General features: G+C 37.6%; 1 protein-coding gene across 2 annotated transcripts in view; it reads left to right on the top strand.

Annotated features, from left to right (window-relative positions):
* The first annotated feature begins 7,247 nt into the window (after positions 1-7,247).
* rufy3 (RUN and FYVE domain containing 3) overlaps positions 7,248-24,054 on the top strand; it is a 41,735-nt gene continuing 24,928 nt past the window's right edge. For both annotated transcript variants that reach the window (XM_057357251.1, XM_057357243.1), the window contains exon 1: positions 7,248-7,709. In XM_057357251.1, coding sequence (XP_057213234.1) covers positions 7,442-7,709 — 268 coding nt within the window. In that variant the 5' untranslated portion in view covers positions 7,248-7,441. The remainder of the gene's footprint in view (positions 7,710-24,054) is intronic.

The following is a 24,054-nucleotide window of genomic DNA, read 5'->3' as shown; positions in this document are numbered from 1 at the left end:
AGTACAAAAACATGTCGTTCTCATGTTGACGCAGGGAAGAGATTTTGCGGGCATTAGAAAGACTGTAGAAAGAGCTATGACTTATGTATTACATAAAATAATAGGTTTGTGGATTTTAAGTTTAAAAAGAAGGATAAAAGTCAGGCAGGAGCTAGGACCTGCGCTAATATTATAAAGACTTTACAGCAGAGACACGTTAGGACTAAGTCTTTTAGCAGATATGTACTCACAGATATCTATGGAGATACTTTCCAACAGAGAGAGTCGTTGGAGAGAAAGATCGTCTTAAAATCACCTCCGAGGAGGTTGCTTTGATTCGGATCAGTATGTGAGTAACATAATAACATACCAAGATATGTTGTTGTAATGTTAGCTGTGTGACGGAGCAGTTTTGAGTGTCATTGTTGATCTGGAAACGCTTTAATATTGTGCTCGTCCAGATACTGGAGAGAGCGAGCGAGGACACGTTGGAGCTGAAACTGGAGAGCAAGCGAGAGTGCGTTTTATTCTTTTACTTGATGATGAATAAACTTTCAGTTAATCCGCAGGTCACATGCATTCCGCACCGGAGAGCATGATCCATTTCACCAAGATACCGCAGCGGAGCTGGGGCGGTTCTAGGGGGGCAGAGGGGGCCAGTGCCCCTGTGTCAGCACACTTGGCCACCCCACTGGCCCCTCTAAATCTGGAATCGTTTCTGGAATGTTTTACCACAACCGAGCAATTTCGGGTGCAATGCACAGTTTGTCCTGCGAGTGGCAGTAATGATGCTTGTGTGCCAAAAGGAAGATTACGCAAGCAAGACGCAAACAATGTCGAGTCTGTGCGTCTAGGGAGATTACGTCTACATCATACAGGTAATGGAAATATTTTGTAAAAATATAATGAAGATGCATATCATTACACATCATATTAAAATACTGACCTATATTTTCTGGTGTTGCGCATGTTAAATCTACATATAAAGCAGTCGTGACTCCTGCCTATACAAAGAATCAGCAGCTGAACACACTAAAGAAATTTTATTTGTTAATGAAATGAGATGAAATATAACTTACATTTATTGGGGTGAATTTTTGATAAAATGCACTTTTGCCTTATAATTAAAATAAATGGTCTGTCATTCCCAAGGAATTAGCAGGGTTCAAGTAATCAATACAGCTTATTATATACTGTCCTGTATATTACTTGTGGTGTATTTGAGAGTCCTCTTTTCATTTACACATTTTCATAATTTTCCCATTTGCAGTTAAAATGAAGAGAAAAAATCCTAAGGACATAATGTCCTTTTTTAATAAGAAAACTAAAGATAATAGTCAGTCAAGGCTGGAGAAAGAAGATGCTTCTGAAAAAGAGTCAGAAATGCACAAAAGCTTAGAGAATGAAGAAAGTCCAGAAGAAGAGAGGACCCATCAGGAAGGTGATTTAGTTGTGCAGAGAGACAACCTTTGTAACCCTGAAATTCCATGTGAAAAACATGAGTTTTTACATGAGTATTTAGTTAACATGGCATTCACATGAAAGTGTGCCAAAACCACAAAAAATTGAAATTCATGTTTTTTTCTTTGTGTAAAGGAAATACCTGATAATGTGACTCATGTTTAGATGACTGCTTAAGTTGATTTTTGGATATCTAGTTCGTGTGTAGTTTTTCATTCATGTATGTACATTTAAGATGCAGAAAAGTGCCTAAATGTTATTATTGTTGTCATTGTTATTTTGACTATATACAATGTGTTGTGAAATAAATGACCATGGAACATTAATTTGAGCTGAACTTGTTTTATTAGCTTATTAGTTTACTTCTAGAGAAAACAGTAATACATGACAGTGAAAAATGACTGAAAATGAATCATGACACGTTAGTGTGCCCCCTAAAAGCATAAGTGAAACCATCTTTAAGAATCTGCTTTGATCAACACATGCAGCCTTTTTCACATAAACTTTAGCCTTAGTCCTAAACCTATGTGTTCATAGGTAAGGCTCATATAGGGATTTGAAATCAAAATAAAATAACATTATTGTGGAATTATGAAGTGCTTGTGAACTGGGGAGTAATTTTTTTATAATACAAGAAATTAAAGATTTTTATTAAGGAACAGGATTTGTTCAACATTGCGAGGGCTAAGTCTATTTTTTTTATTTACTACTTCACCTGCCTTTGAAAATATTCTCTCACATGGGACTGAGGAGGCAGGAGTGCATAAAAATTCTAGAGCAAGGCAATAAAGATGGGGATAGACACCCTTTTGGGTAGCCCAGAAATGCAAGGGACCGTCTGTTCATGGAATATTTGGGTCACTGAGGTAGCGCTGAACTTCAACTGTGGCGTCTGCAGTTGTGAACCTGTGAGGTCTTTGAGGTAATTGCATGCCTCAGCATTCGTATTAATGGAATAACCTTTGACCCTGACACTCTTCTCCTCTGACAATTCAGTGGAAGCCTCATTGAAGTGACACATTACACCAAGACATTCATTTACTATCTGGTACTCTTCTGAAGTCAAAGGTGTGAGGTTTGTCTTCAAAGTTACCAAAGCGGCACCTACTGGCTCCCTCTGAGCAAAGAGACGCTCTAACATGGCATATGTGCTGTTCCAACGCGTATCCACCTCCTGGATCAACTTATGATTTGGTTTGCCCATCTGATTTTGTAACACCAATAATCTTTCTCTTGCTGTTGTGCTGGACCTGAAATGAGCAACAATTTTTCTTGCCTTTAGTGTAATATCCACTAATCCTGGTGTTTGTTCTATTGCCTTCTTCACAACCAGGTTTAGAGCATGTGCTATGCAGTTTGTGTGGCGCAGATTCAGGATGCTGGCACATGCTGTCATGTTGGCAGCAGCATCAGTTACCAGACATCTAACTTTGTTTTGAATGCCCCACTCCTCCATCAAAGCTGTCTTCACTTCAGCTATATTTGCAGAAGTGAGCATTTGAAAACTTTTCCACCCCCAGTAAAACTGTGGACATCTGATCATTTTCATTTATAAAATGACATGTCATATGAAGAGATGTCCACATATTGGATGTGAGGTTTACAGCTCTGGCCTTTTTCACCTCTTCTTTTGCCTTCTCTTTGGCCTCCTTGTATTTTTCATCCACCATTTTCTTTAATGCCTGGCGGGACGGAAAACTGTAGGTTGGATCCAACATTCCTACAAATTCCTTAAAGCCAGAATCTTCAACAATTGAAAATGGCTGGTAATTGTTAACTATCATATTGACCAAGGCCCCATCAATCATTTGTTTTCTGATCCCTGAAAAACAGAAAAGTATTTAAAATACAGTAAATCAAGTAATACATAACTATGCACTACTTAATATATCTCATTGTAAAGACAGCAATTCACAAACAAATTAATGACTGATCAGAAGCATTATACCTTTGTTGATAGAACATGGTCCACTTGCAGTAGATGTGCTCTCATGTTTAACTCTAAAATGTCTCAACATTGAGGATGTGTTGTTATTGTAAGAAAGCTGTTGAGAACAAATTAGGCACTCAACCAGGAGGTCACATGTATTAATGTATTGTAATTCTTTTCATATACTGTACATTATATAGGCCTATTACTTAACATAATACATTTTATTATATATTTTATATTAAATATGCAAACAATACACATTATTACTGATAATATAGACACATATTATTAGTTACCTTGTTTGTTGATACAACTTGAAAATCCTGCCAGACTTCCGAACGGCCTCTTTTCTTGGCTGGTTCCATGGTTTACTCTCTGTAGACTCAGTTCACTACAGATACCGATACAGAAGTGCATGACACTCACAGTGTACATATAATCCACACTCTCAAAGTGTGGATTATATATACACTGTGAGAGTTAATTTGACATTTTTTAACACTTAACAATTTTGCTGTGAAACAATGCAATTATAATAAATAATTTTAACTTTAACAATTCACATATCAACAAATGCTGTTTTATTACAAAGTCATTTTTAATTCTTAATTCTGATTGGCCATGATATTGGCCAACATTTCTATTGGTCGCCCTGTTTGTCTTTGGGTTTTGCAAATATTGATCAAATAAAAAGTATTAAAAAGAGCTTGTCATAATTGAAATGTCCACTCTAGAAATTGTCACATTATTTGTTTGGGGGCTCAGAGACCCCAGTTATTAAATATGTAAAAATGTGATTTTTCACATGTATTTCATGTTACATTGAATTCCATGTATTTAATGTTTTTTAACCATCTGATCTAAAACATATTGTGTGTTTCAATTTTGGTGTAAATTGATCAATAATGAAAATTTTACAACTTTAAATTCTACTTCTGTGTTATCCTTACTCAAAATATTGGTGTGTGTAATGTCAAAGTAATAAAAGTCAAAAGATACTAATTTACCTGCACACTCTGTAAGACTCACGGCACCACAGAGCAATATGAAAACACAAAAGTTAATCTGAGAAGTAGAGAAAAGCTGATGATCCCCCAACAGCAGAGGAATACTTCTTTATACAGACTTTCCGTAAATAAAGCACACACTGTACTTAAGGTATATTTTTATTGTCCAATCTTACAATAAAATGCTCTCTGCAACATACCTGGGGATAAAGTTGCCAGATGCAACAGACACTTTGTCACCATGTTTTGACATTTAAATATCAACATTAAAGGAATGATCTGTGAAATCCAGGCTAAACTCTCATAATCTAATCATGAGATAAGCATCAACATTTGATTTCAACCCTTAATGTCACTATGATTTCAATCTTTGACATTGCCTTACTCAGTCAATGTTAAAGATATCAAGATTATATTTTCACAGAATGTTTTTTACATGTAGGATGATTGTAGAAATCAGTAAATCCCACAAACATGACTTTAGCTGGGTTTTCTGTCATGACAGAAACACAGGACGACCCAAGTGCGGTGTATTCCGAAGGTTTTATTTCTCACAAACGTTACCGTCCGCGGCGGTGAGAACTTGAAAACCCCAGAGGGGTTGAACATGGCGGCTAGGGCAGAGGATAGGTCTCTGGCGATAGGTGGTGGACGGAAGCGCCTGGGGACCTCACTCGACCCGGGACCCGTGCAGAGAGTTCGGCAGACGGCCTTGCAGAGGGAGATAATCGGAATTCCTCCAGCAGGGAGCTGCCTGAAGCCGGAGGTAGCCGAGTGGAGCGCCAACGAGAGCTGCCGGAGACAAGAAGAGCACAGCCGAGGTAACAGAAGAAGGTAAGCTACACACTTGACAAGACAAGACAGAACTGGATCTAAGACTATGATACGACTAAGGGGAAATTACAACTTCGTCAGACAAGTCGCAACTACGTCTGGGGCAGTCTGAACTGGCTATCACAAGCAACGGTCAGACAAAGGACAAGAGACAATGAGGGTATTTAATGGGAACATACCGAGAGAAGGTTTATCAGGTGTGAGGCAATTAGGGGAATGGATATGCTAGATGGGCAAAATGAATACAGGTGTGTGACGTGGAGTGGAAAAACACCAGTGCAGGAGACTTACAGACACAGGAGGTTGGGGATAATGACGCAGACACCAAGCATGCGGTCAGCCGTCAGCTGGCGACTACCACGTGCTCGACAGAAAACAAAACAAACCCCGTGCCCGATAATGCTCCGACCTGACCTGGACCATGACATTTTCAAACTAACAAGAGGTTAACTTTTACATGGATGTTTCACATAGTCAAAGGGTCAAGTGATTTGTGCTTTTTGATGTGTTTTCATGGAGGTATGCAGTATTGGACAAAGCATATGAAAAGTAAATGAAAGTAAATTTCGTCAACATATGTTTCTTTCGATTTCTCAGTTGGGTGTGTAAGTCATCAAATCCAACCTTATATTATCTTAATCACTGTCTTGTTGCCTAAAAAATATCATATTGAAACATGTCAACCACTCCTAGAAACTGTTAACTGGGCATTGAACAAAAATGTTACACAGCGGGGTTAGTTGAAAACCACATCAATTCTATTAATCGAAAGCATAACTGAAATTACAATATCAGGGGAAGTAATTGACAGTTATGAGGTTTTGGATATTGTGCAGCATTTTCTCATAATGCATAAATCTGTGTTGATAATAGAACTTAGGACGGTTAGATGAGGGATGGCTGGATGCTGTGTGGATATGTAGATGTACAAACAATATCCACCTCTTGTTTATACATAGGATAATATTGATTTGTGTTCCAACAAAAATCTCTAGCAAGTGTTACAACTAACCCTCTGTCTGTTACAATGAACCCTATACCATGGGGTAAGATTTGCACATTTGCACTTCTGTCACTTTTGCTGTAATTGCACAGAAACAGTACCTAGAAACAAGCTTTTCAAGCTTTAGGCTGTGCCCCACTCTCCCATTTACTTACAGTGCTATGAAAATTATATATTGGTCTTTTATGTATTTTTAATTAATTCAATCATTTATTAATAAAGTAGTATAACACCCGTTTCTGTGCAAAAATTTTTGTGGTTACACACCTGCAAATGCTTCGCGTCGTGGCCGCATTACCACTTCGGGGTGTGCATTAACTTTCAAATAATTTAACGGTCCGTCGTCAATTATTCCTTACATGTAACAAAACAAAAATGTTATATTTGATGGACAGGAAGTTGCCAAACAGTTTTGAGTAAAGTTTTTTCTTTATTAAATGTTTATTTGGGAATTGTATCCACTTATGTTAGGGTCACAAAGATGGGTAAGACTAAACGAAAGGTAACGGCGCCCTCTGCTGTTGCATTGGACAATGCATACTTGTAACAAAGAACTAAAGTAAATTCTGTAGATTCTCTTAATCAAAAATTTGCTTTGTTAATTTTCACCCTCAAGAAAACAAGTAATAGTGTAGCACAGATTTTAAAATGTATAGCGGTGTCCATAAATCTGCACCTCCTCAAGACCGACAAATGCTGGCAGCACTGATTTTGCGGGAACTTCTCTCTACGTAATAAAAACCAAGTGTGGCTTTTTCAGTGTGGCTCAACTATACAGTAATATATGAAAATGATGGATCGCCATCCATTCTCCAAATCTGCTTCTCCACCATATAGTTAAAATAATTTATAAAATAAAAAGTTAATACTGTAACTGTTTATTTTATTTCTGTAGAAAAAAACTGCTGGTATTTCAAATTGTTTCTTTATTTGTGTACGACAAATAACATATTTTTCTATTCGGGTCAATGAAACGGAACTGCTGTTCCTTTAAACTGAGCTCGCTCATCAAGCTGAGGTACCACGTCACAGCTGAGCACATGACCTTTTTTGAATCACATTTTTATTTCTTCATGTTCTTGGCCAGGAGTACATGGGACAGAGGCTTACTATCTAAAAAAGCCTTACAGAATACGTGATGATGTTGTGTATTAGAGATCAGTGTTAAACTGCTGAGCACAGAGTTGTGTTGACGCAGAGCGGTCACATGAATTTGAACTGAAGATGGCGGATCAGAGCTCACCAGCTTCGGAGCACCAGAGCACCGAAGTTGCTAAAACTTTACGTTCATCTAATGAATTCCTTAAACCCCACATGAAGGAAAACGATGGACATATAGCCAATAGTCCGGAGGAGTCGCTTTCTCCGGCCTCGGTCATTTACTTTAAGGAGGCGCTAACTTATAACTCAAGTATACAGTTTTCAAAGACAAGCGCTTCTGCCGCACCAGTGCGATATGATTTCCAAATTGAGAAGACCAAGAAAACGAGAAGTGAGTATATGATATGACCGTTTGTTTATAGCTTCAGTTTACATACAGTGGTAGTGTTTGTTACACATGAGCTTTCAGCAGCAGCATTTGATACGTCCAGCATTTCTCCCTGTCTTTTTTCAATGTCAACAACATTGCAACATGACAGCCACTACAGTGTCTAGCGTTTTGCACGTTTGCAATATGCGGCTCAGTTTCGGACTGTCTTTTATAGCCTATTTTTCTGCAATTTATTACTTAAGTCTCGCATATTTAGCATTCATAATACAGCCAGAGTGTCCTCTGCGGCCGAGCTCATGCTTACAGTATTTTGAGGTAACGTTACTTCCGTTTTGGCTTTAGTAGAGATGTAAAATACACTGTGGCACTGTCAGTGATGTATGAGCTGCCTATATGAACAGCATGTTGGGCATTTTAAAGAACGACACTTGTTATGACAAAAATTTATGTCACTTGGTAAAAGAAGGCAGCCCATTAGATTTTAAGACAACCGCGTAATGTTTTTAATGATTATTATAGTATAAAGGATTATAGTTGCAATTGCAAAGTAATTGTTTTCTTATGTCAAACAAATTACAGGTTTTTGCAAACTGTCTTATATTTATTGCACAAGCATCATTTTCTTTTTTGCAATGTGGTGCACCAAAATATTTTTACAGTTCAATAACTAACTAAAGGTGATGTGATTTGTGTGGTATGTGGGTCAATGATGTATAACGACCAGTGTGACCAATAATAGCAATAACTAAAATATATCTAATTTCTCAGGACTCTAGACAAACATTTGAGAGAGGTGGCACTGGTGCTACCAAGTTATTCAGTTGGCGGCACCAGCCCTTAATTTGGTAGCACCAGAGTCATGGGGTTAGGTAAGAAAAAAGAATCACTAAAACTTCATTCTAATGTGTTTAAAACATTAATAAATAAATTAGAAATGAATACAAATCATTGTTTATGGTTTAATTATTTTTATTGTATATGTAACACTTTACCATATGTGACCCTGGATCACAAAACCAGTCTTAAGTAGCACGGGAACATTTTTAGTAAAAGACAAAAATACATTGTGTGGGTCAAAATTATCGATTTTTCTTTTATGCCAAAAATCATTAGGATATTAAATAAAGATCATGTTCCATGAAGATATTTTGTAAATTTCCTACCTTAAATATATAAAAACTTTATTTTTGTGAGTGGATGGTCTGCCACAGTGCCCCTGATTAACAACTTCAAAAGCAATTTTCTCAATATTTTGATTTTTTTGCGCTCTCAGATTCCAGAGTTTTAAACGGTTGTATCTCAGCCAGATATTGTCCTATTCTAACAACTCATATATCTATAGAAAGTTTATTTATTCAGCTTTCAGATTATGTAAAAATCTCAATTTCGAAAAATTGACCCATAAGACTGGTTTTGTTGTCCAGGGTCACATATAGAGGGTTTTCACGACGCGTCATCAATCCGGAAGTCGGCCATGTTGGAGGCACCGAACGTTAACAATGCTATTGAACCGAATGGAAATCACACATTTTGATGGTGAAAAATTCTTCTTTAGAAATAACTGTGAAAATAAAGCTCTTTAATGCAAGTCGATCACACCCGAGAATCGCTATAGCCATATGCTGTAACATCACGTGCAATATAATTAATTATTTTCTACTCTGAACTTCACGCACGAGTCTGCAGTATTAACGTTGTATGTACAGGTAGTTTAACTTAAATCTATTCTACATGGATGTAGACACACACACATTCATGGGTAAAGAATCACTGTAATACAGTTAAGAGGCACGCCTGACTTTATAACTGTATAAAGAAGATGCGTGTCTGCGCAGCTTGCGTTGTATAAAGAAGACGCTTTTATAACTGAGAATCTTGCACTGCACAGATGACAACAATAGCAACAACCCGTCCGGCTGGCCTAGAACATGGGCAGGTATATGCAACTTTGGGGGCGTACATCCCAACTGTAACGTCACAGTCTGTGTTATGTTGGGATTGGCCACTTTTTCAGTGGTCTTTTGCATGCACACGATTTACACAAGAAGGAGAAAACAATAGTGTTTGAGGCTCATGATATGTCATTTCCATGTACAGACCTCTTATTATTAATCCATGCCTTAATTACAGTTTCCATTCTATGGCACCTTTAAAGTTTAAACACATGTTTCCTGCATTAGCATCACAAGCTTACAATACACGCAACACATTTCATTATCTTTGCTGTTTTGTACCTTAGCCGGGGACATTCTTGTATTCTGCAGGCGGCAAAACGTTTCAGTCGCAAGATTGAGCGCTTCACTCATTTGCTCTGTCGGTCCTTCTGCTTCATCATAGCATTAAATGCGCCTCTTACACCCGCGAATTATGTCTTTGGGGGCGGGGTACTGATAGAATGGTTAAAGTTCAGGTTGAACGCGCAGTTTCTGCCAATCTCATATTAATCTTCTTGAGTACATATAGAGTAGTATTGCAGACTTTGTATCTTCGAAGAGTATTTAGTTTGATAACATTTATAAAAGATACAGTTGTACGATTATTTCTGAAATCAGACAACCTCCTGGGGGTGTGCGGGGGGAGGAACTAAATCACGAGCACACAATACGATACACCATCGCATTATCTATGAAGGTATTTCAGTAGCAAAACTTGAGAGCATGTAGATTTTAATTTGTGAACTTGTAAGTATTTGTACCTGTGCACTAAAATGTACACTCACAGCCCCAATGTGAAAACTTGTCAAATAAAAAACTGAAGTTGAATGTTGAGATTTGCACTCGTGGACAAAACTCACAAATCTGTCTTCTGCATTTGAAGTTGCAGAAAAATAGTCACAAATGTGTAAACTGGCATTTACAAAATACATTGGCAGATACAAATGCATAGCACATATTTACATGTTTTCCTAGATTCAGATTTGAATTGCAACCACAAATTGGCATCTACAACCTCTCAAATCTGTCACTGCAGTTTCAAATCTTCCCGCCTTGACTTTTGCTACTACTTTCGCGATAAACCCGTTGCAAAACTAACTTGTGCACTTGAAAGCTCAGAGGCGAGAGAAAGAACGGCATTTGATGACGTCACGTGGCTGAGCCACACCGCCCCCTAATGGCGGGAAAAATCACAATGAAAGGATCTAGCAAATAATAGTTTAAATAATGTTTAAATAACTAAAGCGAAACCATCAGACTTATATATACTGTCATGTATAATTATTCCATGACTTATACTATCTTGTATAGATATCATTTCGTAATGTATTTCAATGATATCATTCTGTATACTATCGATAATACTTTGTGTACTATGGTTTGTTTTAAAATATAATGACATGCTGACCACATTTTCCGTTATGTATACTATAATGTTCATTGATATACTATATAAAAATGTACATTTACACGGTTCAACATTATGATTCTATAGCCTAACTAGGTCTGGGCGATATGGCAAAAAAGTAAACTCGATAGTTTTTTTCTATATTGATCGATAACGATATTTATTTTGATATATATTTAATTAAAAAACTGTATTTAAAAGAATCTATTTTAAATACAGTTTATTAACAAAAGTTAACCTTTAACCAGTTAAAATTCAATTAAATTAATGCACTGTTGCAACACAGAGGATATTAGGCCATAAACAACATGTACCAGTTCATTCAGTCTCATTTAGATTCAATTGACTCGTTAAGTAAAGGGGGTGTTCATTCAGTACATTCAACCAATGAAAGGGCTCCGTTACTGTGTACATTCGAACGCCATTGGCTCAGCACCTGCGCACATACATAACGCTGCAATAATGTCTTGCTCGAGTAGTGAGATTCATTCAATGCATTCAGTGAACCTTAGTCTTTCAAAAAGACATCTCACATAAACTGTAGTACATTTCTTTAATCATGCAAGCATCTTACATGCAAGGTTCAATATTTTAATGTGCACACAAACTCACTTCATTACATCTCTAATCTGTACAGGGCAGCGCCTCAAGTTTGTTTTGTTTAACCGGCGATTGCGAAAAAAATAAGACACTTGATAAACCGCGTGATGACAACTCGAGGTTAGTTTCACCTTTGTTTCCGCTTCCAGTAATGTTTTCCTCCTCATGTTGAGTTTTCTTTGCCAAGTGCAGTATGAAATGGACTTTGTACATTGACGCGCATGATAAAAGCTGCATGCTGACTGACTGTTGTTGCATTTATTTCTGCGTTCTGTTAGACTGTAAGATTAATCCATGTCGAGTCAAAATGGCGATAGTTTATCATCGTTTTTGAAATACATTCTATCGCGATTCGATATGATATTGTTTATCGGCACAGCCCTAAGCCTAACCCTTGAGAATTATTATTGCTTTAGTTATAATGTTACCAATATTATATTAATATAAAAAAACACGTTCCTGGTAGTATAATATAAATGTAAATTAAATTCAGTGAGCAATGTATTATTGACCATTATTGCACTTTTAAGCTATTTCTACTTTTTTATATTTTTTTGTTATTTTCAATAAAGGGAAAATGAACAGAAATTGTATGCAGGACTGTGCAATGCCACCATATACAGTATTGGGGTTGTGGGTTTACCTGGAAGTTTCTTTTCTCATGGAAGGTTTGGATTTTTAACAGATGAGCTTAAACATATTTAATCAATATTTAGTGTACAATTATTTTCTCATGTGATAATTACTAGCCGCAGGATAATGCATCCAGTCGGTTGTTATCGCAGAATACACTGCGTTCCAAATTATTATGCAAATTGGATTTAAGTGTCGTAAACATTTAATTTTATATTGTTCAATTAAACTTATGGATGGTATTGTGTCTCAGTGCTCTTTGGATCACTGAAATCAATCTCAGACACCTGTGATAAGTAGTTTGCCAGGTGAGCCCAATTAAAGGAAAACTACTTAAGAAGGACGTTCCACATTATTAAGCAGGCCACAGGTTTCAAGCAATATGGGAAAGAAAAAGGATCTGTCTGCTGCCGAAAAGCGTCAAATAGTGCAATGTCTTGGACAAGGTATGAAAACATTAGATATTTCACGAAAACTTAAGCGAGATCATCGTACTGTGAAGAGATTTGTGGCTGATTCAGAGCACAGAAGGGTTCGTGCAGATAAAGGCAGAATGAGGAAGGTTTCTTCCAGACAAATTCATCGGATTAAGAGAGCAGCTGCAAAAATGCCATTGCAAAGCAGCAAACAGGTATTTGAAGCTGCTGGTGCCTCGGGAGTCCCGAAAACCTCAAGGTGTAGGATCCTCCAGATGCTTGCAGTTGTGCATAAACCTACTATTCGGCCACCCCTAACCAATGCTCACAAGCAGAAACGGTTGCAGTGGGCCCACACATACATGAAGACTAATTTTCAAACAGTCTTGTTTACTGATGAGTGCCGTGCAACCCTGGATGGTCCAGATGGATGGAGTAGTGGATGGTTGGTGGATGGCCACCATGTCCCAACAAGGCTGCGACGTCAGCAAGGAGGTGGCGGAGTCATGTTTTGGGCTGGAATCATGGGGAGACAGCTGGTGGGCCCCTTTAGGGTCCCTGAAGGTGTGAAAATGAACTCTGCAAGGTATGTAGAGTTTCTGACTGAGCACTTTCTTCCATGGTACAAAAAGAAGAACCATGCCTTCCGTAGCAAAATCATCTTCATGCATGACAATGCACCATCTCATGCTGCAAAGAATACCTCTGTGTCATTGGCTGCTATGGGCATAAAAGGAGAGAAACTCATGGTGTGGCCACCATCCTCCCCTGACCTCAACCCTATTGAGAACCTTTGGAGCATCCTCAAGCGAAAGATCTATGATGGTGGGAGGCAGTTAGCATCAAAACAGCAGCTCTGGGAGGCTATTCTGACATCCTGCAAAGAAATTCAATCAGAAACTATCCAAAAACTCACAAGTTCAATGGATGCAAGAATTGTGAAGGTGATATCAAAGAAGGGGTCCTATGTTAACATGTAACTTGCCCTGTTAGGATGTTTTTGATTGAAATAGCTTTTGATTTCAGTAAATATGACCTCCTAATGCTGCAAATTCAACAAATGACCATTTTCAGTTTTTTACAACCTATGAAATGTTTTCAAACTCTGTTGTGCATAATAATTTGGAACAGTGCATTTTGAGTTTTTCATTTTTTAAATAAATACTGTTGTCAGTGGGAGGTTTGTTCAATAAAATTCCAAATGTACCCTAACTGTTGATTACTTGAAAATTATACTGACTGTCATTTGCATCGACAAATTAGGAAAACCAGAGAAAGATATCATTTGCATAATAATTTGGAACGCAGTGTAAACCCCTTCAGTGTTATACAAGAACTGATTCTGATCATTCTGATATAAGAGTCTTACACAATGACAGGCTGACTGTACATTTTCTGTTTTTAATTTTGATCATTATCGTCAGCGAACTTGCTTCAGCTAAGTTAGGTTGTTAATTAGGTTGCTAATTTATACATCACCCTTATCAGATTCAAGATCTTTATTGTCATACAGTATGTACCTGTAAAAAAATTATATTTTGCAGATGGGGTAGAAAAGCAATAAATATATAATAAAGGACAAACATAGAACAAAGATATACTGCAGAATAAAATAGAAAAGTTAATTTATAGTAAAAAAAGTGGCCGTAAGTAGTATTTTTGTTAAGGAAAATGTATTTATTGATTTAGAGTTTCATCTTAAATTAAATACTGTATTAGTGATTTAAATTGTGGTTTTTCCTGCCATTAGGGGGCGGTGTGGCTCAGCTGCGTGACGTCATCAAATGCCGTTCTTTCTCTGCCTCTGAGCTTTCAAGTGCACAAGTTAGTTTTGCAACGGGTTTATCGCGAAAGTAGTAGCAAAAGTCAAGGCGGGAAGATTTGAAACTGCAGTGACAGATTTGAGAGGTTGTAGATGCCTATTTGTGGTTGCAATTCAAATCTGAATCTAGGAAAACGTGTAAATATGTGCTATGCATTTGTATCTGCCAATGTATTTTAGTAAATGCCAGTTTACACGTTTGTGACTATTTTTCTGCAACTTCAAATTCCGAAGACAGATTTGTGAGTTTTGTCCATGAGTGCAAATCTCAATATTCAACTTCAATTTTTTATTTTACAAGTTTTGACATTGGGGCTGTGAGTGTACATTTTAGTGTACAGGTACAAATACGTACTTTACAAGTTCACAAATTAAAATCTACATGCTCTCAAGTTTTGCTACTGAAATACCTTCATATTATCCCTGCATAACTGTTGATTCACTATAAGTTCGTGTGTTGTTTACATTATGCACTTCGCGCCGATTGCCAACAAAACACAGACATATGACTTAAGCCCTATTCGGACGGTAATTGTTTTTCATAGGGACGTAAGATATTTTCACCATTTACGGGGGTTAATGGTGATTTTTATTGCTGTCCGAATCCAGAATGTCTGTGTTTTTCTCCCACCATCCGCAGTAAAATCCCCGGCCAAATTACCTACTGTTTTTTGACAAACACCAAGGTCGTGCAGTAATTTAATTGCCGTCCGAATCCACATCTCTGAGTTTATAACAGGTGTTAAATCCAAAATATGTTTTGTAAGTCCGTTCTGACCACTTAAAAGCACCTCATTGTGTTGCTCTTTAGAAGATTCAGGGTTTATAGTGTCTGATGCACTGAAAATACCGTAAATGGCAGCATAAAAAGCACAACATGACTCACATAATTTTTTACATTGTAAGAAACAATACGATAATCCTGTAAATAACACATCTGCACATTCATTTAAACAATTATTTGTTCTTTTTTGTCTATACGTTTCACTTTTGTATATAATGCATTACTGTTATTATTTAATTTTCATTTTTTTATATCTTAATGTTTTATTTCACCTCTTTCATGTTTGCACCATGTGTTTACTTTCTTCTGCACTAAGCTCCTGTCGCCAAGTCAAATTCCTTGTGTGTGTAAACATACTTGGTTATAAAGCCCCTTCTTAATCTGATTCTGACATAACGTCTTATTACACACGCACCTGAAGTGCTTCTGCGAACGGAGAGAAACAGTTCACAAACGGCAGAAAGTGCGTCCTTTTGGCTTTCTTTATATTACAAAAGCACAATGTTTTGTGGTTATCGTGGATCTACGCAAATAAATGTAAACCCTAAAAAAAGTTCACATAAATTCTAGCTAACTTGACCGATAGATCAGGTTCGCTGCTTAAGAAAAAACATGAAAACATTCGGTATTGACATTTTAAAATATCATTTTTATTATTATTAAATCCATGCGAATTTTCATGTTTATGAGCACGTGAGAAGTGCATTTTTGGGGTTCGCAGGATTACAAGCTCACCTACACTGTGAATTTATGTTTGTCCGAATGCATAAGTTTTATCACCAAGGAGCCAAGCAGATTTATTTTTACAGACATCCTTATGAGAAACAATTACCATCCGAATAGGGCTTTAGTTTCACTTACCGTGCGATTCATGTCTGGCATCTTTTAGCGCTGGGACTGCTCCATCAATCAGTTTCAAACGATCTACAAATTCATCGTTATATCTAGAGATGCACCGATTGCAGTTTTTTTGCCGATTCCGGTTTCCGATTTTATTACAAGTGAAACCTGCCGATTCCGATTTTCTATCCACAAACTACAATTGACAGTATATTGTATATAAAACCATATTAACTTTTCTTCAATACACATTTTTTAAATTTTCATTACATAAATTATTGAACATTACAATTTCCCCAAATGCAGTTCTCCAAGCTGCATTAAATGACAGAATCTTCTCTTTCCCAAACAACTCTTAAATTGAAGAACTCTGTGACTGAAAATAAGTACAAATAATAAAATATAACCAAACATGTCACTTAATTTACCTTTTTCATTTTTGTACTAAGATAACAATAAAATACTTCAACTTTATTCTTGTCTGTTTCTGTTTATGAAACTAACATTGCTTTATTTCATTTTTTCTGAAATGTAAAATAAATTGTCTTTATCTTGGGTCTGTATTAAAAGAAGTGGGTTGATTTTTGCCGCAACTTCAATAAAAAAGTTAAAAATCTTATGAGTGAATTCTACTCTAAAGATGTATATGTATTTGCAGTTTTTTGTTAGTAAAGAACTCAATCAGATATATATCACATATATTGGTTGATTTATTCATTTTTTTATATTTTGGATTTCTAGAAACAAGTAGAAGTCGTGTTGAATGTCATTTTACCTAGGTGAAATTAACACAGTTTTAACTTAAGACAAGCAATCAGGTTGAATGGAATTTACGTTTGTTTTACACAGAGTGAACGACTTCAACATGAGTTTAGCATGTGTCAGAGTTTAGCATGATGCTAATAGCATCACTGTTGGCATACATACCCCATGTAGACGGAGCAGCGAGAGATGAACTACAGTGCACCTTTTTGTCTGTACAATACATGATGCGTGTGCACGCGCGTGCAGTCAGCGGACATGAGAGATGCGCGTCAGTCAGCAGAGACTCGCGGTCCGGTGGACACACATGCGAGTATAAACAAGCCGTGAAAGACAGGCTGTGCGCGCGCACGTTTACATGTTTACTTGCGGCTTTGAGTGCACTGACATTCTTGCCTGCATCACAGGCAACAGAAGATCGACTTGGAATCGGCGAGACATGAGACTGACCGGCCGGTCACCGGTCCGGCCGATTATACGAAAAACCATCCGATTCCGGTCTCTGGCCGGTCAATCGGTGCACCTCTAGTTATATCCATGTTTATATAACATCCATCACTGAAATGCCATGAACAAACAAACACACATCAACTTCTCTCACTATCGCAAGATTAACGAGCTGCAGCTGCAGGCCCACAGCGCAGCCAATCTTGATGTTAAGCGGGTCTTCCTATCGTTCGTCACATGACACGTGGGCGGGCTATTTCTTTCGCCTTGCCATGGGTGTGCTTTTCCGGGAGAATTGCCCAATAAGGGACTAGGAAAAGTTGTTACATAACGGTTTTTCATGTTCGAAAAAAACTTTCCGAAACCTATACGAAACTTAGGGGAGTGTATCGAGCACAGAAATACTACGTAATACGTCCAACTCGTTTTTTGACAAGATGACCATGTCAAGCATTAGAAGACAGCACGTTTAACATTGTAAAGAAGTCAGAATGCATGAAACAGTGTTAAATCACCCCTTTAAAGGAGGGTAGACGAAAATGAGTGAATGCGCCGCTTGCACAATATAACATTTCTGCACATTAAATTTAAGCCTATATCCGAGTCCATTCCTTCATTCAGAATCTCTTAAGATCCTTAAAATGTTGGTGCTCTCTTATCTTCAGTTCATCCCACTCATTTTCTATAGTGTTCAGATCAGGGAACTGGGATGGCTATGGCAGGATCTTGATTTTGCGTTCAGTGACACATTTTTTTTGTTGATTTTGATGTTTATTATGAACCAATGTGCTGATGGAAGATCTAACAATGACCCATTATAATATTTCTATAACAGCAAGTCAGGGTTTTTTTTAATTTGTTGGTATTTAATAGAAAACACGATGCCATGTATCTGAACAAGATGTCCAAGACCTCTGGTATAAAAGTAGGTTCAAAACAATAATAAAGATCTGCTGACATGTTTAACTGTGGACATGGGGCATTTTTTTATCCATGTTTGCACCAGACCTATCTTGTGTTATTGCTGCCAAAAAAAACTATTTTTCATTTCATATGGCTATAGAACTATGGGATTCCTTTTGTGCCAATAAAAATGAACGCAAACTTTTTAAAAAACGAACAAAAATATACAATGAGAAAGAAAAAAAACACTTTGATAATGAAAACAATAAACTCAGTTGCAAGAATGTGACATGATTTTCAAATAAACTGCTATTTTTCTTAAAGAGTACATTCCTCGAGATCATAAAAAATACATTTCATGAAGTGTTTAATTTTGCCGTGTTTGAATGTAAGCAATCTGCCAAGTTGTAAATCCGAAGGTGAACGAATAACAAAGTTATTAGCTTATAAAAAAGGTAATCGACTCTGAATCACGCGAACAAGTCATGACCTGTCCGAATCTTTAACCACAACGTACCTACGTCACTAGAAAAATCCCCGCCTACTGACTGCGAAAACTTAACTCTCTCCTCCCCAAACACTGTACTAGCTCGTTCTTGACGTGTGCATCATGTCTAAGAGAAGCTGTGTTCTATGTAGTGAAACTAAGTCAGTCTTATTTTCACTACCAAAGGAAGAACTTCTGAGGAAAAAATGGTTACTATTTATTTTTCAAACGACACCAAAGGAGTATAAACCGAACGTTTTACTTTGCGCGCGTCATTTTACCGAAGATTGCTTCATCAATCTTGGCGCCTTTACTGCAGGATACATTAAACGTCTTTCCTTAAAAGATGTTGCAATACCAACTTTATTTGGACCTGTAAGCTCCACCGAATCACAACCTGTAACTGTGACTCTTTATTTTTGTCTTTACTTAAAATTAAATTTGTGTGACGTTATCTCATGTCTGTGTTTAGCTAACGTTACCGTTATTTTTGGGGTTGTTACTGTTTGTTTACCTAACGTTAGCTATAAACTCGTTGCGCTAATGTAAGTGTTCAACCATATTAACTCGCAAAGTCTTTATTTCAAGAACTGCGTGGTGTACTATAGTTATAATAACATCTGAAGATACGAACACCGTACACTGTATGCCGTGATAACTAACTGTTACAAGAGAAGTGTCTAAAACAGTCCTTTTTCTTACTGGCATCTGTATAAGGATTAAAGAATGATTCGTCAGACTCGGGCTCGAACTGGTAAGGTAAAATCGACGCCATCTCTCTCTATACACTGTTAATATCCAACCACCTGCAAACCGTAATACAGCAGTAATGATAGGCGGTCCATTTGCGACACATGCTGAACGCGTTTGACCAATCACAGCAGACTAGACCATTTGACCAATCACAGCAGACTAGACCATCTGACCAATCACAGCAGACTACACTATCTGACCAATCAGATCAGACTACGCTGGCGGAAAGGCGGAGATTACACAGATGAATCGCGGAACGAATCATTTGAGAGTCAGTCAAGAAGTAAGGTAATAAAAACTGCTTATTATTACGAAATAATAGTATTTTTACATCATGTATGTACATAAACTTGTTGTCGGACACTCCATAAACCAAAATAAGCCCTTAAAAATATTGAGGAATGTACTCTTTAACAATATGTCTAAGTTTCGTTTTTTTTTTGCAAATAATAGTTTTGAATTCGCCGCTAGATTTGCTTTCCGAGTTTTCGTTTACGCTTCTCAATTTTTCGTTCACCTTTCTGGCACAAATCTCACGTTGGGGGGACTTATGGCCACTTTACTCTCATTGGTTAGTGAGGATTTGGATTGACAGCTCCCTGACCAGGAAGACGATACTGAAGACAGTGCAGCGGATTAGAGAGCAATCGGTTTTCGGTTTTCTGTATTGTATTGTTTTAGTGTTTGTACTTAAATTACTTTCTTATTTTGTAAGTATATTAAGCAACTTTCACGCACTTAAAAGTGGGACACGCTCAGGCTCTATGACGCCGTAACAACCAAGCCAACGTCGAGCAAATACAGGATAGATAGCCATATTCACATGCAAACTTTACGTGGGTTTAGAGCCGTCAAGTCAGCAGTCTATAATTTATAATTTCAATGATATCAGGAAAACGAGATGCCTAGTGAGTTTTGAGGAGATATACAATAAAGTGTTATGCTTCCAGTTCATATTTCTAATTTATAGATTATAATCGTGGTGGCATTTTATGTATCGTTTCTATCTTTAAATGTTTGTTTATAGTTTAAGAAGTCTCTCTTCTGCTTTTCTTTAACCTGTTTTATGTAGGTGTGTAAATACATAATGAAATTGTTGTTTGCAAAAGGCAGACTAAATTAATAAAACATTCTGAAGGCCTCTAATTGTGTCATCTTATGAATTTGTTTTGTTGTAGCGTTTAAAAAACATAAATGTCATTTGAATGTATTGGTAGTGTTTTATGAGGTGTACTTTCTGTGAATGTAAAGAAAGGGGTATAATACTGTACATTCACCATGAGTTTAAAAAGAATGATACAGTACTTAATTTATACGTGGACTTAATTCTTTAAAAGGAGACTGTATGCAAGAGCGACATCGTCATCCTCCTCCTCAGCTGGACACAAGTCACCATCAGGTACATTTATGTAACCAAGATAATAAAATCGCTAAAAGTTTCTCTGTACAGTAGCTATGCAGCAATGTTTTCATTTAGCACGTTAATTTCTCACAACCCAATAATCTGTAACGTGTCTTTATTGGATGTTATAATGCAAGTTGTTTGTTCCTTTTTAAGAAAATTATCTTAATAGGCCATAAAATAATACCTGACAAAAAATATAAAGCACACAATGAACGCGCTTAGTAAAGACAGAATTGATACTGTACAGGAATACAACTTTAGTGATTTTCTTTATTATCTGAATTACATTAATTTACCTGAGGATGAGGAGGACGCTTGGATCCACACCACGCATGACTTACCTACTTCAAATACCAATTACTAATATACTAACTAAATAAGAAAGTATTTTTAAGTACAAACAATAAAGATAACAGCATGCAGATCGTTCTCTAAGATTCGTTGCACTGCACTGTCTTCAGTATCGACTTCCTTGTCAGGGAGCTATCAATCAAAAACTCACTAGCCAATCAGCGTAAAGCGGCCATAAGTCCTGCCTACACGTGAGATTTGTGCCAGAAAGGCGAACGAAAAATTGAGAAGCGTAAACGAAAACTCGGAAAGCGCAAATGAAAAATCTAGCAGCGAATTAAAAACTATTATTTGCAAAAACGAAACTTAGAAAATTGTTAAGAAAAATAGCAGTTTATTTGAAAATCAAGTCACATTCGTGCAATTGAGTTTATTGTTTTCATTATCAAAGTGTTTTTTTTCTTTCTCATTGTATAATTTTGTTCGTTTTTTAAAAGTTTGCATTCATTTTTATTGGCACAAAAGCAATCCCATAACCCAGTCCTGGTTGAAGTTCCAGTATGGTAGATTAATATGGTGGAGTTCTGCATGAGAGCAGAAGATTTGTTTCTTGAACAGTGTCCCAAACAACTTGTGGTGATGGAGGTGCAGTTTTCCTTTATTTTTATGAAAAGTTTTCTGACCCCAAAATTCAACTGATTACTGCTATTTTCCATCTTTGCTCCTTGAAGAGTCTTTGGCCACTCAGATTCTTCTCCTCGCTGTGCATTGAGACAATATAGACACACATCCTGTTTTAAGCTGATTTTCAACATCTCCATTCCATTCAAACTTCTTGATCATTGCCCTGATGTTGAAAATTAGATTTTTTATTGCATTTACATTTTACATTTAGTCATGTAGCAGACGCTTTTATCCAAAGCGACTTACACGTTGGGTAAACAATGGAAGCAATTGGGTCAACATTAGGAAAACAAAAAGCATAAGTGCAATAAAACATGTCTCACAAAGCCTACTACAGTGTACAGAGCTAAGTTTTTTTTATATATAGATAGAGTAGAAAAGATATAGAAGTCAGAAATGATCGGTTAGGTGCTGACGGAAGAGATGTGTTTTCAGCCGATTCTTAAAGATGGCCACAGAATCTGCTGATCTTGTAGCAGCAGGCAGATCATTCCACAAATGTGGAACCGATCCAGAGAAGGTTGTGAGAGCAATTTTTTTTACCTTTTTGGGATGGCATCACAAGACGTTGTTTGTTTGCAGAGCACAAGGATCTGGCAGGTACATAAGTCTGCATTAGTAAATGAAGATAAAGGGGTGCCAAAACAGTGGTGGTCTTGTAGGCCAGGAGCAGAGTCTTGAATTTGATGCGAGCGACTATAGGGAGCCAATGTAACTTAATGAAGAGAGAGGGGTGTCGTGTGCTCTCTTCGGTTCATTGAAGACCACTCTTGCCACTGCATTCTCGATCATCTAGAGGTTTTGTTGTGCAAGCAGGAAGTCCAGCTAGTAGCGCATTGCAAAAGTCCAGTCTGGACAGAACAAGAGCCTGGACTAGGACCTGCGTAGCATGCTCAGATAGGAAAGGTCTAATTTCCTGATATTGTAGAAGATGAATCTACAGGACTGAGTGGTGCTGGCAACCTGATCTGTGAAGTTTAGCTGATCATCGATCACCACTCCCAGGTTTCTGGCCGTTCTGGAAGATGTGATTGTTGATGAGCCCAGTTGAATGGAGAAGTTGTGATGGATCTTAGGGTCGGACAGGATTACAAGCAGTTCTGTTTTAGCAAGGTTCAGCTGCAGGTGATGGTCCTTCATCCAGAGCGAAATGTCGCTCAGGCATGCTGAAATGGGTGCAGAAACAGTCAGATCGTCAGGCTGAAATGACAGGTGGAGTTGTGTATCATCCGCATAGCAGTGATAGGAAAAGCCATGTTTCCGAATGACAGCACCAAAAGATGTGTATACAGAAAAGAGCAACAGCCCAAGCACTGAGCCCTGAGGCACCCCTGTATCGAGATGTTGGGACTCAGAGACCTCACCTCTCCAGGATACTCCAAATGACCTACCTGAGAGGTAAGACCTGAACCATTGTAGCACCATTCCGGAGACGCCCATAGCCTTGAGGGTCGACAGGAGGATGTGGTGGTTAACAGTGTCAAAGGCAGCAGATAGATCCAGTAGGATGAGTACAGATGAGTTCGAGGCAGCTCTTGCCAGTCTCAGGGCTTCAGTGACAGAGAGCTGGAATGACCGCTCTTGAAACCTCACTGGTTGCTGTCCAGGAGGTTGTTCTGCGTGAGAAAAGAGGAGAGCTGGTTATATACTAGGGTTGCACGGTAAACCTCTGGAAATTTACCGGTACATGTTAGATTTCAATCGGTTCAATACCAGAGTTTTGCTTGTTTCGGTACTTGAAACACTGCTGTTCCAAAGTTCACCGCTATGTGGCAGTATGCCACAGAACCGACTCAGAACCGGCAACATAGAAGAACAAGATGAATCGCTCTACAAACACTTTTGCGACCATTTAAACTGAGACACCGTGAGTGATTTATTACAAATTCGGCTTTCTACTTTTGCTGAGAGATCTTTAGATTGTTTTACAGTATAATGTATATTCTACATGCTGCGATGCGTAGGGCTGTCACGATTATGAAATTTGACTGACGATTAATTGTCTAATAAATCATTGCGGTTATGACGATTAATTGTCTGTTTTAGGGCTTTGGCGATTATGACGATTAATTGTCTGTTTTTGAGCTTTGACATTTAATTCTCATACATTTTTGATTCAGCGATTGAAACGACCATATTGTTCTGAATACAAGACTATGTTTTTTTATTGGAAATA

This window comes from Triplophysa rosa, linkage group LG2 (assembly GCF_024868665.1).
Source record: "Triplophysa rosa linkage group LG2, Trosa_1v2, whole genome shotgun sequence".
Taxonomy (NCBI): Eukaryota; Metazoa; Chordata; class Actinopteri; order Cypriniformes; family Nemacheilidae; genus Triplophysa; species Triplophysa rosa.
This window is presented reverse-complemented; position numbering and strand designations above follow the sequence as displayed.